The 18,579-nt window shown below is 44.4% G+C and overlaps 1 protein-coding gene across 5 annotated transcripts in view; it reads right to left on the bottom strand.

Moving 5' to 3' along the window:
- The window catches only part of SDK2 (sidekick cell adhesion molecule 2), a 427,828-nt gene that overhangs the window by 48,842 nt on the left and 360,407 nt on the right, over window positions 1–18,579 (bottom strand). For all 5 annotated transcript variants that reach the window (XM_072112538.1, XM_072112539.1, XM_072112540.1 and 2 more), the window contains exons 10-14: window positions 18,166–18,282; window positions 15,298–15,465; window positions 9,574–9,676; window positions 4,352–4,528; window positions 4,141–4,277 (exon numbers count right to left, since the gene is read on the bottom strand). In XM_072112538.1, coding sequence (XP_071968639.1) covers window positions 4,141–4,277; window positions 4,352–4,528; window positions 9,574–9,676; window positions 15,298–15,465; window positions 18,166–18,282 — 702 coding nt within the window. The remainder of the gene's footprint in view (window positions 1–4,140; window positions 4,278–4,351; window positions 4,529–9,573; window positions 9,677–15,297; window positions 15,466–18,165; window positions 18,283–18,579) is intronic.

Below are 18,579 nucleotides of genomic sequence, written 5' to 3'. Positions count from 1 at the left end.
GCTATAATACTGCTCCATATGTACAAGAATATAACTACTATAATACTGCCCCCTATGTACAAGAATATAACTACTATAATACAGCCCCCTATGTACAGGAATATAACTGCTATAATACTGCCCCCTATGTACAGGAATATAACTACTATAATACTGCCCCCTATGTACAGGAATATAACTACTATAATACTGCCCCCTATGTACAAGAATATAACTACTATAATACTGCCCCCTATGTACAGGAATATAACTACTATAATACTGCCCCCTATGTACAAGAATATAACTACTATAATACTGCCCTCTATGTACAAGAATATAACTACTATAATACTGACCCCTATGTACAGCAATATAACTACTATAATACTGCCCCCTATGTACAAGAATATAACTGCTATAATACTGCCCCCTATGTACAGGAATATAACTACTATAATACTGCTCCCTATGTACAAGAATATAACTACTATAATACTGCCCCCTATGTACAGGAATATAACTACTATAATACTGCCCCCTATGTACAAGAATATAACTACTATAATACTGCCCCCTATGTACAGGAATATAACTACTATAATACTGCACCCTATGTACAAGAATATAACTACTATAATACTGCCCGCTATGTACAAGAATATAACTACTATAATACTGCCCCCTATGTACAAGAATATAACTACTATAATACTGCCCCCTATGTACAAGAATATAACTACTATAATACTGCCCCCTATGTACAGGAATATAACTGCTATAATACTGCCCCCTATGTACAGGAATATAACTGCTATAATGCTGCTCCATATGTACAAGAATATAACTACTATAATACTGCCCCCTATGTACAAGAATATAACTACTATAATACAGCCCCCTATGTACAGGAATATAACTGCTATAATACTGCCCCCTATGTACAGGAATATAACTACTATAATACTGCCCCCTATGTACAGGAATATAACTGCTATAATACTGCCCCCTATGTACAAGAATATAACTACTATAATACTGCCCCCTATGTACAAGAATATAACTACTATAATACTGCTCCCTATGTACAAGAATATAACTACTATAATACTGCCCCCTATGTACAAGAATATAACTACTATAATACTGCCCCCTATGTACAGGAATATAACTACTATAATACTGCCCCCTATGTACAAGAATATAACTACTATAATACTGCCCCCTATGTACAAGAATATAACTACTATAATACTGCCCCCTATGTACAAGAATATAACTACTATAATACTGCCCCCTATGTACAAGAATATAACTACTATAATACTGCCCCCTATGTACAAGAATATAACTACTATAATACTGCCCCTATGTACAGGAATATAACTACTATAATACTGCCCCCTATGTACAAGAATATAACTACTATAATACTGCCCCCTATGTACAGGAATATAACTACTATAATACTGCCCCCTATGTACAGGAATATAACTACTATAATACCGCCCCCTATGTACAAGAATATAACTGCTATAATACTGCCCCCTATGTACAAGAATATAATTACTATAATACCGCCCCCTATGTACAAGAATATAACTGCTATAATACTGCCCCCTGTATATAAGGATAATACTGCTGTGTGTGATTTTTGGCCAGGTTCTGTCTCTCACAGTGACCTTCCTGCTAATCTCTGCCTGTGATTCTCTTCTCCTCGGGCCATGATCTCTTGTTGTGTTCTGACTTAAAGTAAGTTTGTGTTTGGAGGTTTTGTTCAGCGTCTCATGTCTCTTCAAAGCCTCGCCCCCCCCCCTCATGTCTCCTCTAAGCCAGAAGCTGATGGATCTCGGAGTCTTCCCTCCTGTGTTTTGTTATGTAGTCAGCGCTGAGCTCGGCGCTATCATCCTCATCATCACAGGCCCTTCTCCCGCTGAGCTGTACACATGGTAGCGACATCATTACAAGTACGGTTGTGCGCTATTATCAGCCCCGCGTCTTGCAGGGGGCACTCCAATGACACCAGTTGCCGTGTTTGTTACCTGCCCCCCCTTCCCTCGTTCCGCCATGACGAGAGGAAGATAAATACGGTCTATCGTCTATGGAAATGAGTGGAGGGTCTGCTCTGGGGGTTCAGTCCTTTGGGGTGTAGGATGGGATATAAGATCTGCATATGATATGCGCAGGCAGGCGAAAGAGATGCTAAATCTCTCTGAAGGCGCCTCATAAATATGGAATTCGACTCCTCGCAAAGGCAGAGAGAAGACGCCTGCAAATAAGACAGGGCTCGGGTTAACCCCATCCTGGCCGCCCAGGAGAGACGCTGCCGCCTTCCCGCAGGTGTCCGGTGCGCGGATGGCGTCGCCGTAAGGAGCGGCGTCTTATTTTCCGATATTGCGAGTTACAAAAAAATTTGCTACATTTTTGGAATCTTTCCAATTGTTGATACTTATCAGGTCTGGGAAAACTGACTCGTAGGATACGGACTTTGGGTACGGAGGGGGGTACAGGGCGTCGGGATGGCGTTTCCGTATTTCTGCGGCAGCTGAAGGGTTAAGCGTTATGATCCGGTTTGTTATTCCGCTCTGTGTCTTGATGCTAAGCCATCTATCTACAGGACGTGCTTATCTGCACAATACAATGTTACTGCCTGCCGCGCCGTTCATACCAACTAAGTTTGCGTGCAGTAAAAATAGCGAATGAAAAAAAAAAAAAAATTCAATTTCCAAGGAAAAAAAAAAAAGCAGGAACAGGACGGAGCGCGGTCGCCCCGGCTCTAAAGATGCCGTCCGCAGCAAAACAAATAATAAGATTACCGGCCGACGATGTAAGGTTTTAGTGAATGGGTGACCCCTGACCCTGAGCGAATTGCTGCAATCTATCCCCAGATGCGGACCGGGACGCGCTAGTAAAATCCTGAAGGGGGCACTTAGGAGCGCGGTGTGTATTTCACTACAATCTGCTACTTTTATGTGATCTGTAAATGACTTGAGGATTTACAGCCGAGAGATGATAGAAGAGAAGAGACGGATATAACCTTTATATGGGCTCCGATTCGCTGTGCCGCTCCCTAGATCTTCCGGTTTTAGGTAGTTTATAAGGGGTTAAGGCACGCAGTGAAAAGGGGAGGGGGCGGGGGGTTACTGTGATGAAAACTAAAGGCGAGGTCTAGAATTAGTGATTATATGGGATGGTTTGTAGCAAAAACAGCGCCACATCTGTCCACAGGTTGGGCCTGGTATTGCAAGTCAGAGTCCATAGAATGAGGACAAAACCAGGGTCAGTTGGTGCTGTGTTTTTATTAAACCTCTTAAAGGGGTTGTCCTGCACCAAAACTATAGAACTAGTTATTACTAGGTGACCAGGAGGGGTGCATTGCCCAGTACCTGTTTTATACTAAATAAGCAGACAGCACCACTCATACTTTAGTGGCTATCCAAGTTAACTGATCTAATGCACTGCAATGCAGTGAGCAGTGATGGCCACTACACTATGGATGGAGCTATCCGAGTCTATCTTTCGTATCCCCACCAGCCACCAATAATGGCCCACCCCTTTATGATTTAGAGATCCCGTTATGTTTGAGATCATATTTAGATGTAAATTTTCTTAAAGAGTATGTCCACAAAATTCTAATCAGTGGGTGAAATCCAACAGAAATTTTACTTGGATTGTCATAGAGTTTGCTGCTACTATAACTCATATAATATTGTGTATTGATCCTGTAAAAATAGCTCTGACCTTGTCCTGGTTGTGTGTGGTATTGGAACTCAACCCCATTCATTATAATAAAGGTGAGCTGCAATACCAGACACAACCCATAGACAGGGGTGGCGCTGTTTAGCCTGGACAACCCCTCAAAATTAGCAGAATTGGGAGCAAAAAGGCAATAGGGCTCTAGTGGAATGTCTGTAAGTGTAATTGCTACATTGTAACAGTATCGGGCAGCGCAGGGGGCGTGGCTTACTAGGCAGCTTCCCTGAAGAATTGAGCGGACATGATAAGAGATACCAGATGGGGGACGTAATTAGTAATATAATGGAGGTATCTGGACCAGAACCAAGGGCACCAGGGATGTAGACAGTTCACCCCCTATATAAAATAAAGGTTTCGTTTTCTGGGGGGCAGTGTCCCTTTAATTGTAATAAAAGCTGAACTTACTATTTTCTGAGACCTCCAGGATGTATCGGATCAGTGGACTGTTCCCATCAAAGGGTCTGGCCCAGGTCAGATTAATGGATCGTGGCTCGGCGATACTTAGGGTGGCCACCGGGTTCTCGGGAGTGTGAGGGAGTTGTCTGGTAAGAAGTAAAACCACGTTATCCACAGACCCCAAATGTTACAATTGAATAATAATGTTTGACTTACTTACCTGACACGTAGGTGGGCGCTCCTGGAGTCATTGCCCCCCATAGACAGGATGCGGCAGGTGTAGGTCCCGATATCTCCTGACCAGGTTTGGCTGATGTGTAGGGTGCCATTCTTGTCCATTTTGATCCTGGGTAGGTTATCTATACTCAGGGGGGCGCTATCCTTCTCCCACACGTATCTGGGATAGGAGAGAAGATACACATGATCCATGTGCAGTGATACTGACGCTCTGCGCCATCTCTGTGTAATGCAATAATTGTACCCAATAAACTCCATCTCTTCCCAAGGGAAAATTGTACCAATCAATATATTTAATATCCCTGTAACAATTCCTGGAAATTTAAATAGGTCATTTTTATCTGTCCTGATCAATTGTGTCCTGTGTATGTGCTGTGTGTGAGCATCTTTCTATTCCTATCCTGTATATATGGATAGAGCACAGTACTACTACCCCTATCCCGTATATATGGGCACAGCACAGTACTACTACTCCTATCCTGTATATATGGGCACAGCACAGTACTACTACTCCTATCCTGTATATATGGGCACAGCACAGTACTACTACTCCTATCCTGTATATATAGGCACGGTACTACTACTCCTATCCTGTATATATGGGTACAGCACAGTACTACTACTCCTGTCCTGTATATATGGGCACAGCACAGTACTACTACTCCTATCCTGTATATAGGGACACAGCACAGTACTACTACTCCTATCCTGTATATATGGGCACAGCACAGTACTACTACTCCTATCCTGTATATATGGGTACAGCACAGTACTACTCCTCCTATCCTGTATATATAGGCACAGCACAGTACTACTACTCCTATCCTGTATACATGGGTGCAGGTACAGTACTACTACTCCTATCCTGTATATATGGATAGAGCACAGTACTACTACCCCTATCCCGTATATATGGGCACAGCACAGTACTACTACTCCTATCCTGTATATATGGGCACAGCACAGTACTACTACTCCTATCCTGTATATATGGGCACAGCACAGTACTACTACTCCTATCCTGTATATATAGGCACGGTACTACTACTCCTATCCTGTATATATGGGTACAGCACAGTACTACTACTCCTGTCCTGTATATATGGGCACAGCACAGTACTACTACTCCTATCCTGTATATAGGGACACAGCACAGTACTACTACTCCTATCCTGTATATATGGGCACAGCACAGTACTACTACTCCTATCCTGTATATATGGGTACAGCACAGTACTACTCCTCCTATCCTGTATATATAGGCACAGCACAGTACTACTACTCCTATCCTGTATACATGGGTGCAGGTACAGTACTACTACTCCTATCCTGTATATATGGATAGAGCACAGTACTACTACCCCTATCCCGTATATATGGGCACAGCACAGTACTACTACTCCTATCCTGTATATATGGGCACAGCACAGTACTACTACTCCTGCCCTGTATATATGGATAGAGCACAGTACTACTACTCCTATCCTGTATATATGGGCACAGCACAGTACTACTACTCCTATCCTGTATATATGGATAGAGCACAGTACTACTACTCCTATCCCGTATATATGGGCACAGCACAGTACTACTACTCTATCCTGTATATATGAGCACAGCACAGCACTACTACACCTATCCTGTATATATGAGCACAGAACAGTACTACTACTCCTATCCTGTATATATGGGCACAGCTCCGCACTACTACTCCTATCCTGTATATATGGGCACAGTACTACAACTCCTATCCTGTATATATGGGTACAGCACAGTACTACTACCCCTATCCTGTATATACAGTATGAGCACAGCACAGTACTACTACTCCTATCCTGTATATATGGACACAGCACAGTACTACTCCTCCTATCCTATATATATGGGCACAGCACAGTACTACTACTCCTATCCTGTATATATGGGTACAGCACAGTACTACTACTCCTATCCTGTATATATGGGCACAGCACAGTACTACTACTCCTATCCTGTATATATGGCACAGCACAGTACTACTACTCCTATCCTGTATATATGGCACAGCACAGTACTACTCCTCCTATCCTGTATATATGGGCACAGCACAGTACTACTACTCCTATCCTGTATACATGGGCACAGCACAGTACTACTACTCCTATCCTGTATATATGGACACAGCACAGTACTACTACTCCTATCCTGTGTATATGGGCACAGCACAGTACTACTACTCCTATACTGTATATATGGGCACAGTACTACTACTCCTATCCTGTATATATGGCACAGCACAGTACTACTACTCCTATCCTGTATATATGAGCACAGTACTACTACTCTTATGCTGTATATATGAGCACAGCACAGTACTACTACTCCTATCCTGTATATATGAGCACAGCACAGTACTACTACTCCTATCCTGTATATATGAGCACAGCACAGTACTACTACTCCTATCCTGTATATATGGCACAGCACAGTACTACTACTCCTATCCTGTATATATGGGCACAGCACTGTACTACTACTCCTATCCTGTATATATGGGCACAGCACTGTACTACTACTCCTATCCTGTATATATGAGCACAGTACTACTACTTTTATGCTGTATATACGGTTTTGCCTTGGTGCCCACCAATGTTAAAGTGATGCAAATAACAAGGCCTCTTTGCCATGCAGGAGCCTGGCACAGTTGTGTGGCATCGATGCTTGTGATTCTTCCAGAGAAGACCTGAGTATCTTACTTAAAGTTTTGTGATTTTTGCAGACGGGGAGAAGCAGAAGATGGCACATTTTTGTTTTGCATTTTCTTCTCTCATCGGATGCTATTTATAGAGGGTGTTGCACATATTGTACACATCTCGGCACGGCGGGGGGCCCTGTCATTAGACTTCCAGATGGGCTCTTTATACTGTACATCATTTCTACATTTGTTACATAACTGATGGAGCGTCTCTGCAAAAAAAATGGCTGATATGCAAACAGATCGTATATGGAAGACGCCTGGGAATTATGGAAAAATAACCAATAGTCTTAAAGGGCAACTCCACCAAGAGGTAACTACAGGCAGAGGCATTCAGCAATGGCACATACATACAGAGAGGAGGTTGCTGAAATAAAGTAAGTCCCCCCTCTTCAATAATATGTGAGCATCTGATACTGGGCGCTATAATGCTCTGCAGAAAAACACCAGATTGAAACACCTGCTGCTCCTAGTGGGCGGAGCCTACTGTTATTACTCAGGGGCGGGGATAGGAGGTCCCACAATGCATGCAGGGATAATAAGGTTGTCCAGGATATTGAAAATGGTGGTAATTTGCAATTCCGGATGCAACTACTGGGCAGGAGAGGCACTATTTTTGGATAACCTTATGGTTCAACATATATTTGAGTGGACAGATGACGGTAGGGGGAAAATCCATTGCAAATTTCTGAAAATTTGCAAAGTGTTACAATGGTGGGGTAGGTACAGCACAGTTTATGTTAAGTAAGGCTAAGTAAGGATTGTCAAGTGGGCGGTCCTGATTTGTAGAGAGCCTAATTTGCATATTAATTATGAAACTAATGGCACTGATTTTCCAGAAATGGCAGAAATCTCCCAATGCCTGTAAAGTTTCACAGTCTGTTTGTAAAGTTGACTAACCATCTATGTTACGTGTGTCTGATCATCATCTTTTCCATGAGCTGACACATGTCCTTTCTGCCCAGCCACATCTCTACTTCTCACTTAGCTGAAGAGAATTTCTGAGGGAAGGTTGAACTTTTTCTGCCAATCACATACAGCCAGTGTCTCTCTCAAGCCCATCGATTCACCCCTCCCTCCGGAATTCTCTTTAGCAAGTCCCACAGTCGGCATGTGAATGATGTGGCAGGGCTGAGTTGGTTCAGCCGTAGAGAAATCATGCCCTTGGAAGATGGAGGCAAGGCTAAGCTTGAAGAATAGGCATAGATAGCGAGTCAACTTTACAAACAAACCATGGAACTTTACAGGCATGTGGAGGAACAATATAGGGATAGTTGCATAATAGCAGTTTCCAAACTTATATTTAGTTATGGTAGTTAATTTAACTGATAGGTTCCCTTTCAGACGAATCCGGTGATGAATGAGTTGATTTACCGAGTTGACAGTCCCCCTCCCCGACACCCATCACTGTCCCGAAACGCACGGCAAGACGCTTCTGCTTATAATGCTACATATGCTGTAGAGGAGAGAATTAATATCACCCAATAAAATATTCACCGCGGACGAAGTTAAGTAAGATTAATTTTTTAACTCCTATTAAATTTTTCACAGAGTTCACTGTGGGCTCCTCTCTCCCCCCCGCTGTCAGGAACCAATTAGGAATGTTTAATTTTCCCTCATTATTTATGGGTGAAGTATAAGACGGTGTTAATTAGACGAGGATCCTCCAGAGCCTCAGCCTGGCGCAGGGTCAGGTGACCCCTGTATTACGTCTCATTATAACAAAAGTAGTTGAGGGATTAAAGGAAGGAGATCACGCTGCGTCCCAAGGGTTCCCCCGCTCTGTGCCCAGAAGGAGGAAACTAAAGTGAATGAAAGGCAGAAATTTGGTGGATTTGATGGAAATTTTGGGAGAACGGGAATTGGGACCAGTTTCCTGATGTAATGGGATATTACGGTGGCTTCAATCCATGTTTATACAATGGAATTCACGGCACGGATTGAAATGTGTAAAATGACCCCTTCACAATGGGACAATTCCACAAAACTGCAACAAGATTTCCTTTGTGTGTGAATTGTGCCATCGAATGTAGGATTACCTGATGCATAAAGCTAATGGGAATATCAACCTATAGGAAGTTCTCTAGAGGGATTGGGGGGCTATAGATATGGTTAATGTATTCACATTCCTGGTAAATATAGCAAATGGACGCTGCAGAGAGTGGGGTGTACATATTGTCGGACTGGCCCACCAGAGGATCGGAGGATCCTCCGGTGGGCCCTGGCTCAATTTAATACTGAACTCCCGAGGTCCATCAGAAAACACAATTTGAAGGCTGCTAGAGTATATTTTCTAGGTGGATAATAAAGAGTAGGTCCTCAGATTGATTTTCTGATGGGCCTAGGGAAACCCAGGATGGGTCCAGTCCGACATTGGGTGTGCAGTCAATGTTTTGGGGTAGGATAGTATTATCATGGGCTCAGTACATATTTAATGATACATTAGATACACCTATTGCTATGGCACTTACCTGATAGTAACACTTGGGTCATGTGACACGCCGCACGCCATTGAGGCCTTTGTCCCCTTGATAACGCTCTGGTCTGTGGGGGGGTTGATGATGCGGGTGCGCGCTGTGGAGACACAGAGAGTTATCTGATTATCTGTATTCTCTTTGTGGCAAGTTCTCATTCCTTTAAATTATTATTTATCAGTATTGTCTATCATCTTCTAGCAGCATTGTATATTGCACATCGCTTTATACATAGCAAATCTTACCAACAACATTCTGGAAAGTTTTACTTATTTACAGCAGGGATTTAAGAAACAAGAATACACAAGTTCTTTAATAAGCTATGTAAGCTCTCTGCTCATCTATATTACCATCATCATGGACAGAATTCTTTACTCTAACACTATGGACCACACAGCCACAGGATGATGTGATGCCTGATACATGTACAAGCTCAGGATGATGTGATACATGTACAAGCTCAGGATGATGTGATGTCTGATACATGTACAAGCTCAGGATGATGTGATGTCTGATACATGTACAAGCTCAGGATGATGTGATACCTGATACATGTACAAGCTCAGGATGATGTGATACCTGATACATGTACAAGCTCAGGATGATGTGATGCCTGATACATGTACATGCTCAGGATGATGTGATGTCTGATACATGTACAAGCTCAGGATGATGTGATATCTGATACATGTACAAGCTCAGGATGATGTGATGTCTGATACATGTACAAGCTCAGGATGATGTGATGCCTGATACATGTACAAGCTCAGGATGATGTGATACCTGATACATGTACATGCTCAGGATGATGTGATGTCTGATACATGTACAAGCTCAGGATGATGTGATGTCTAATACATGTACAAGCTCAGGATGATGTGATATCTGATACATGTACAAGCTCAGGATGATGTGATGTCTAATACATGTACAAGCTCAGGATAATGTGATATATGATATGTGTACGAGCTCAGGATGATGTGATGTCTGATACGTGTACAAGCTCAGGATGATGTGATATATGATACATGTACAAGCTCAGGATGATGTGCTGGCTGATACATGTACAAGCTCAGGATGATGTGATATATGATACATGTACAAGCTCAGGATGATGTGATGTCTGATACATGTACAAGCTCAGGATGATGTGGTGTCTGATACATGCACAAGCTCAGGATGATGTGATGTCTGATACATGTACAAGCTCAGGATGATGTGATGTCTGATACATGTACAAGCTCAGGATGGTGTGATGTCTGATACATGTACAAGCTCAGGATGATGTGATGTCTGATACATGTACAAGCTCAGGATGATGTGATGTCTGATACATATACAAGCTCAGGATGATGAGATGGCTGATACATGTACAAGCTCAGGATGATGTGATGTCTGATACATGTACAAGCTCAGGATGATGTGGTAGGTGCATATGATACGAGAACACCATAAAGAACTTTGTCAAAAAGACGATAGAACCTCCTGCAACCTTGTTGCATCCCTGAACTGTCACCTCAATTTCCCATTCCATCCATGACTTTGTCGTCCGGGGCGCACCACGTAAATTGGACATCTTTGAGCTCAAGCCGTTTTTGTTTTTCCGTTGTGGCAAGGTTAACGTGCGAATTGACAAACCAGTGTATGACATCTCATCGTGGTCTTTTGAAAGGGAGCTGAGAAGACAGGTTTGATGGTCCTCCAACTCCCCCCGGTCTCTGGTGTTACGCAGGAGATAAAGTCGGAGGACAAGCTAATTTCACTCCTGTCACTGCAGACAATGCGGAGCGATCAGCTGAAGGATCACGATTGTGAGAGGCAGAGACAAGACAAAGGGGCTCAAAGCTTGGCGCATTGTATTACAGACGGAGGAGCGCATTCCCGGCATCTCATTTAATCCCACATCCTGGCAGATAAAAGGAATATCAGGCGCGTGTGTGCAGTTTATCAACTCTACAAGTCTCTGACAGCTCCCAAGAACTCTGGATTTTCCCACAGAAGTCAAGGCTTCAGCTAAAACGGTTTCGCCGCATTAGGTGGAAGAACAGCGCCAAACATGTCTAGAGGTTGTGTGTGGTATTACATCATGGCTCCATTGAAATTATATATTGGGGCACATTTATTTACCCGGTCCTGTCGCGATCCCGCGGCGCGATGTCCGACGCGGATTCGGGTCCGGCGCAATTCACTAAGGTCGTGCGTCCGATATCCTGCATGTGTCGCTTCCCCGCTCAGATCCACCGGGGCTCACCTTCTTCTTCCCGGTGCATGTGAGTGCATTGTCTTGCGACACAATTTAAATGTTAAATTCCGCGCTCAGTCCGAATCCGTCGGATCGTCTGACGCCCCGCCTCCGATTTGTGACGCGTGAAAGCCATCGCGATTGTGGCAAAATTCGATCGCGTGCGCCACAATACCCTTTTAAATGCCGAAAATCGGTAATCGCCGGAATATCTGACATTTCTGCGGTCCGCGGACCCTTAGTAAATGAGCCCCATTATATGTCAACCTCTGGACAGGGGTGACAATGTTTCTAGACATTAAAATGTTGGACTCTTAGTATTTTAATTACTGCTAAATTATTGGTAAAACCCAGTGCCGTAACTGGGATAAACCCTCAAAATCCAGCCATGAGGCAGCCTTCTGATGGGTCTGTAATAATAATAATAATAATAATAATAATAATTCTTTATTTATATAGCGCACACAGATTACGCAGCGCTGCACAGAGCTTTCCAAATCAGTCCCTGTCCCCAATGGGGCTCACAATCGAATCAACCTACCAGTATGTTTTGGAGTGTCGGAGGAAATTGGAGGACCCGGGGGAAACCCGCGCAATAACGGGGAGAACATACAAACTCTCTGCAGTCTGTCTGTGAAATAAGGATTGTATGACAGCCATATTTTATACTTCCATTGAGCGGCACAGTCCCCAAATTCCTCTAGAATTGGATGTATTGGTGATGCCTGGAGCTGCTGGCTTCCCCCTCCACCATTGAGCCTCTGCCGATGCTGTGTGCATGGTAGGTCCTGTAACTGTCTCAATCGTTGAGGTCTTTAGACATAACATAGGGGCTGCAGCGGCCACTTACACATGTCTCCGAGTATGTTTCTGGATTTTAGGAGGACTCCAGACAACCCAGAGGCTTCCCCTGCCCGGCACAGACCCCCCCTCTCTGATATTCGGGGCTCCTGTAACTCCATCAAGCCCAGCGTGCAGTTACCTCCTCATTATTACTTTTATATTTTTTTGAAATATACAATAAACCTGCTACTCGGAGGAATTACATATTTTATTAGGCGCGTTCTCTGGTGACTTCCTGTCCCTTTATTGCATCGCCTCTGTGGAAGAATATTGGAATAAATATATTTATGCTTTATTTTTAGGGGAAATAGAAGAAATGATAAGAAAGTGTAACTAGTTTAGTAGAAAATTAGCCTCAGGTTGTGCGCTGGAGGAGAAGTGGATTGTGAGGTGCGCTGGGGGGCAGGGACTGCAGTCTGTGTACAGCGCTGCAGTATAGGTTACTGCTATAGGAATAACATTGTGGTAGATAAGAAATCTACTATCAGAATCCATCCTGATAAATCAGGGACATTACTCATAGATCCAGGCACCGTGACTGTGGTAATCTTCTTATATTTGTTATCCATGGCCTCCTTCCTTCTAACATCAACTTTTATAATTATGCTAATGAGCCAGAAGAGTTACCAGAGGCCATCTGTGCTGTAGCTTCAAAGGCTATTACACTGTCTTCCCTCCCCTGATCACTCAGCACTTCCCCCTGCCTCTGCCTCATGTAATCTCACAGTGGGAGGTGCTCCTGCACAGTGTAACAGCCTGTGAATCTACAGTATGGACCGGCTCTGGTAACACCTCTAAAAGCCCTTCTGGCTCATTAGCATAATTATACATGTCGATTTTAGAAGGAAGGAACCCATGGATAACAAATATAAGAAGATTCCCACAGTCAGCGTCTGCGGTTTCTATAAAAGCGGAGGTAAAGCTACTGCATTACTACAAGTACAAGTTATCAGAACGTTCTACATAATTTATTGCTGGAAAAGGTTCTGAAAGTAATTTATTTTTATATCCAATTCTGTATCGGAGAAGAGATGACAGCACTTTGAGGTGCAGCGTTACATGCCTACTTAAAGGGAGAGTCTACCAGTTCCCCAATCCCCCCACAAGGGCACTACTACACTACTCATGGTTGGCTTAAAGGAAACCTACCACTTGTAGTGGCAGGTTTCCGATGGCAATACCGGGCACCAGCTCAAGGTGAGCTGGTGCCGGAGCTTATTTTAGTTAGTGTTTTAAACCGCGGTATCGCGGTTTAAAACACTTTTTAAACGTTATAGCCGGCGCAGGGAGGTACGCGCTCGGCGCTTACCGTGCACGCGGCTCTCATTCACTTCCTATGTAGCCGCGTGCACGGTAAGCGCCGAGCGCGTACCTGCCTGCGCCGGCTATAACGTTTAAAAAGTGTTTTAAACCGCGATACCGCGGTTTAAAACACTAACTAAAATAAGCTCCGGCACCAGCTCACCCTGAGCTGGTGCCCGGTATTGCCATCGGAAACCTGCCACTTCAAGTGGTAGGTTTCCTTTAAACAGGCTTTCAGCTCTGCTACATTTAGAGTAGTCCTAAAATCTATAATAATAATAATTCTTTATTTATATAGCGCACACAGATTACGCAGCGCTGCACAAAGCATGTCAAATCGGCCCCTGTCCCCATGGGGCTCACAATCTAAACAACCTTACAGTATGTTTTGGAGTGTGGGAGGAAACCGGAAGACCCGGAGGAAACCCACACAAACATGGAGAGAACATACAAACTCTTTGCAGATGTTGACCCGGGTGGGATTTGAACCCAGGACCCCAGTGCTGCAAGGCAGAAGTGCTACTCACTCAGCCACCGTGCCGCCCTACCATCAAAATCATGATAAACCAAGGCACCAGGCACCAGGACTGTGGTATTCTTCTTATATTTGTTATCCTTCTAAAATCTACTTTGATAATTATGCTTTTTAGCCTGAAGGGCTCTGAGAGGTGTCACCAGAGCACCTCTGTGCTGTATCTTTACAGGCTGTTACAATGAGCAGGGTAGGCGTCTTCTTCACTACTGCTACTGCTAGATAACACAGGCAAAGGAAGGAGAAAGAGAGCAGAGGGTTAGGTGAGACATGTTCTGCTCATTGTAACAGCCTGCGAAGCTACAGCCGAAGGGAATCTGGTATCACTCCCACAAGCCTTTCAGTTTCATTGGCATAATTATACGAGTTGATTTAAGGAGGATGGAGGCCGTGGATAACAGATATAAGTAGATTATTACAGTCCCGGTGCCAGGATCTATGAGTAATGTCCCTGGTTTATCATGATGGATTCTGATGGTAGATTTTCTTTAAGACAAGCCAGGTGTAGGATGATTAGATCCTGGTCCCAAATCCGTTATCGTTAACAACAGTATTCTTTGTGATAAAACCTATCCAGCAATTGTGTCATTTCCCGACGCTCCATACCGTGACCTCCAAGAGGAATTGAAATATTGAGAGCGTGCGAGAACATGAGAGAGAGTGCGGCGAGCGGCGTGGAAAACCTTTTATCCCTAATGACTATAATAAACAATATCAGCTTCACCGGCCGCTAAGACTGAGACCGGCTGTAAGGAGAAACAATACGAGGAAGTGGAAGCGATGGGGGCCGTATGTCTCTTACCCCAGACTATGACATCAGCGGATGCCTCGTCTGCTCCGCGCGAGTTGGTGGCGCTGCAGGTGTAGGTGCCCATGTCTGAGATGTGAGCCGGGCTGATGAGAAGGCTGCCAGACTCCAGGAGGGTGAAACGTGGCAGCTGTACCGAGCCGCTGGCCAAGATCTTCTCACCTGCGGATCAAGCAGACACAGAGTAAGGACAAATTGATCTGCAGATTTCACTTCTTCCTCCTGGAGAACACTAAAGAATCAGATGTATCAAAATGTATACTTTAGATTGGAATTTGTAACAAAATGTCAGGGCTCTGTGATAGCCCCTTAGTCCCAGGTCTGGAGGACCTAAGTCTTGGATAACTCAGATCTTTGGTTTGGGTCATCTACGGATGACATCCAATTTGTTGACTCTTTAGCACCAAGTCTTCCTAGTCTTAAAGGGTCATTCCACTGAGTTAAAGTTCTCCGACCAACCATAACTGATTGGTGGTGGTCCATAGTGATCAAAATATGACTTTCCCTAAGGTGGACTTGTTACTCTATGCATTCCTAGAAGACCACCAGAGTTACCCCAACAGTTATCACTAATAATAGAGAATGAATGGAGCAGACCGCACATCTTCAACAAGACGCTCCGTTCATTGAGGGCCACTTGTGTTACCCAACATCCTCTCCTGATCGCTGCACCAGGATCTCCCTATCTGGCAAAGCCACTTACTTAGAAATAACCCGATACATTCCTCCTGGATGGGGCGCAGGGGGCGCCGTTCTATAGCTTAGTTTGGGTTCACCTTCTGCCACCATCTATATTTGTCTCCATAATATTCTCAACCCATTTTGCACATATTTTTATAGTAAGTAAAACAGACGAGTTCGGGTCAGACCTTGCGTCCCCCCCCGGGGGCCCCCGTCTCCTTGAGATTTGTAAAGCGAGCGCCGAAGGGTTACACTTTCTACTAAATTGAAAGATCTTAAGATCCTCCAGTTTCCATGGCTTCCATTAAAGAAACACCTACAGGTCATAAAGCAGTGGAGACGTATGGAGCGGTTTAACCCTTCGTCCCGCCGCCTCGTGCACAATGACGGTAGAGCGCGAGGATGATGCGGTCCGGTTGGTTGGCACTGACGGGGCGCGTTATGTATATATATATATATATCTCCCGCAGTCTGTGCATTGAGGGATACGGCTTTGTCGTATATTATGAGGCAGCGCTGCTTTATTAACCTGTCATGTGCCAGTTTTATTCGGGGGGGGAACAGAGGGAGCGGCTGTCGCCTGGAGATGAGAGGCTCAGCGTATGATTTATACACGGGCTGGGAAGCGAGGAGTCGCTTATCATTCATACACAGGCGAGAGATGAGAAGGCGCTGTATAAGTAAGACGCACAGACCGGGGGGGGGGGGGGGGGGGCTGCATATCATTGTATAGCAGGGAGGGGGCGCCGCGCAGCCACCAGAGGGGGGGGACCATCCCGAGCTCTCTGCCGCTGACGGATGGATAGTTTGCAGCCCCCGAAAAGCTTTAGCGGAATTTTTTTTTTTTGGCATCAAAGACAAAGCAACAAACTCGTCTGGCGCCCACGCAGAGGCATCTCCGCTTTGTGGTGCACAGTAATGTAACCACCATTATATAACGCGCAGCGGACTGGCAGCGCACAAGAAAAATATAAAATAAACTTGAGTTGGAAGCAGAACTTTTTCTTGCCGAGATTTGTTTGACGCTTCAGACTTTGTGCAGTAGTCTGGTTATGGAGGGCGTATAGATCCGCAGGGCTCTGTAGCTGTACAGTTCAAAGAGCGCAGCAGTGTGAGGACATACCACTATAGTACAATCGCTGAAGATAAAGCCACATTTTACAGTCCTGCTGCTACTAATGGTGTGATTAGACATCTCTCAAGGGACAAGACCTAACACTAGCAGCAGAGAGAACAGAGCACAGCAGTGTGAGGACATACCACTAAAGTACAATCCTGGAAGATAAAGCCACATTTCACAGTCCTGCTGCTACTAATGGTATGATTACACATCTCTCAAGGGACAAGACCTAACACCAGCTGCAGAAAGCACAGAGCACAGCAGTGTGAGGACAAACCCCAGTACAATTCAGAAATATAAATCCATATTTCACAGTCCTGCTGCTACTAATGGTATGATTACACATCTCTCAAAGGACAAGACCTAACAGTAGCTGCAGAGAGCACAGAGAACAGCAGTGTGAGGACACACCCAGTACAATTCAAGATTATTAAACCATATTTCACAGTCCTGCTGCTACTAACAATATACATAATGAGATGATTACACATCTCTCAAGGGACAATACCTAAGACCAGCTGCAGAAAGCACAGAGCACAGCAGTGTGAGGACAATCCCCAGTACAATTCAGAAATATGAATTCATATTTCACAGGCCTGCTGCTACTAACAGCATACACAATGGTATGAGTACACGTATATCAAGGGACAAGATCTAACACTTGGTGCAGAGAGCACAGAACACAGCAGTGTAAAGACATACCTTTAAAGTACAATCCCTGGAGATAAATCTACATTTCAAAGTCCTGCTTCTACTAACAACATACACAATGGGATGATTATACATCTCTCAAGGGACAATACCAAAAACTAGCTGCAGAGACCACAGAAGTGTGAGGACGCACCCATGTTTCACAGTCCTGCTGCTACTAACAATATACGCAAAGGTATAATTACACATCTCTCCAATACGGTCACTTAGTACTGGAGTTATGAGAACTGTACATGACTACTATGTGTCCATTCCTCCCACTCTATGCAGGTCTTGAAAGTTTTCCTTGTAACACTGGAGCAGTTATGATGACACTACATAGATTAGTGGGGCCGTTCCTCAGACGTTACCTTTCTGCCAGGTAATGGCGGGCCGGGGGGCTCCGGAGGTCTCACACGGTAGCACCAGAGCGGTGCCATCTATCACTGTACTGTCCAGGGGGCCCTTGGTGATGTTAGGAGCGATACCTGCGACACAGAGAGACATTACAATTAGGCAATATGGCATAGGATGTTTGTAAGTCTTCAGAGATGTGTAATCAGAAAGCTGTCTATGGTGTTAGTAGCAGCAGGACTATGAAATATGGATAGGGCGGGGCCTAACTTGCTGATCAGCGGGGTTCTCGTTGCTGAGACCACCACAGATCACGAAAACGAGGAGTCCAGAGTCGCTCTGCCAGACAAATGGAGCAGAGGTCCGTGTATGACCGTTCTGCCCCATTAATCTCTATAGAACTGAAGGCGATCGCCGAGCGCAGCGCTCAG

The sequence above is a fragment of the Engystomops pustulosus genome, chromosome 6 (assembly GCF_040894005.1).
Source record: "Engystomops pustulosus chromosome 6, aEngPut4.maternal, whole genome shotgun sequence".
NCBI classification, from domain to species: Eukaryota; Metazoa; Chordata; class Amphibia; order Anura; family Leptodactylidae; genus Engystomops; species Engystomops pustulosus.
The sequence above is the reverse complement of the archived record's forward strand: the minus strand, read 5'-3'. Positions and strand labels throughout refer to the sequence as shown.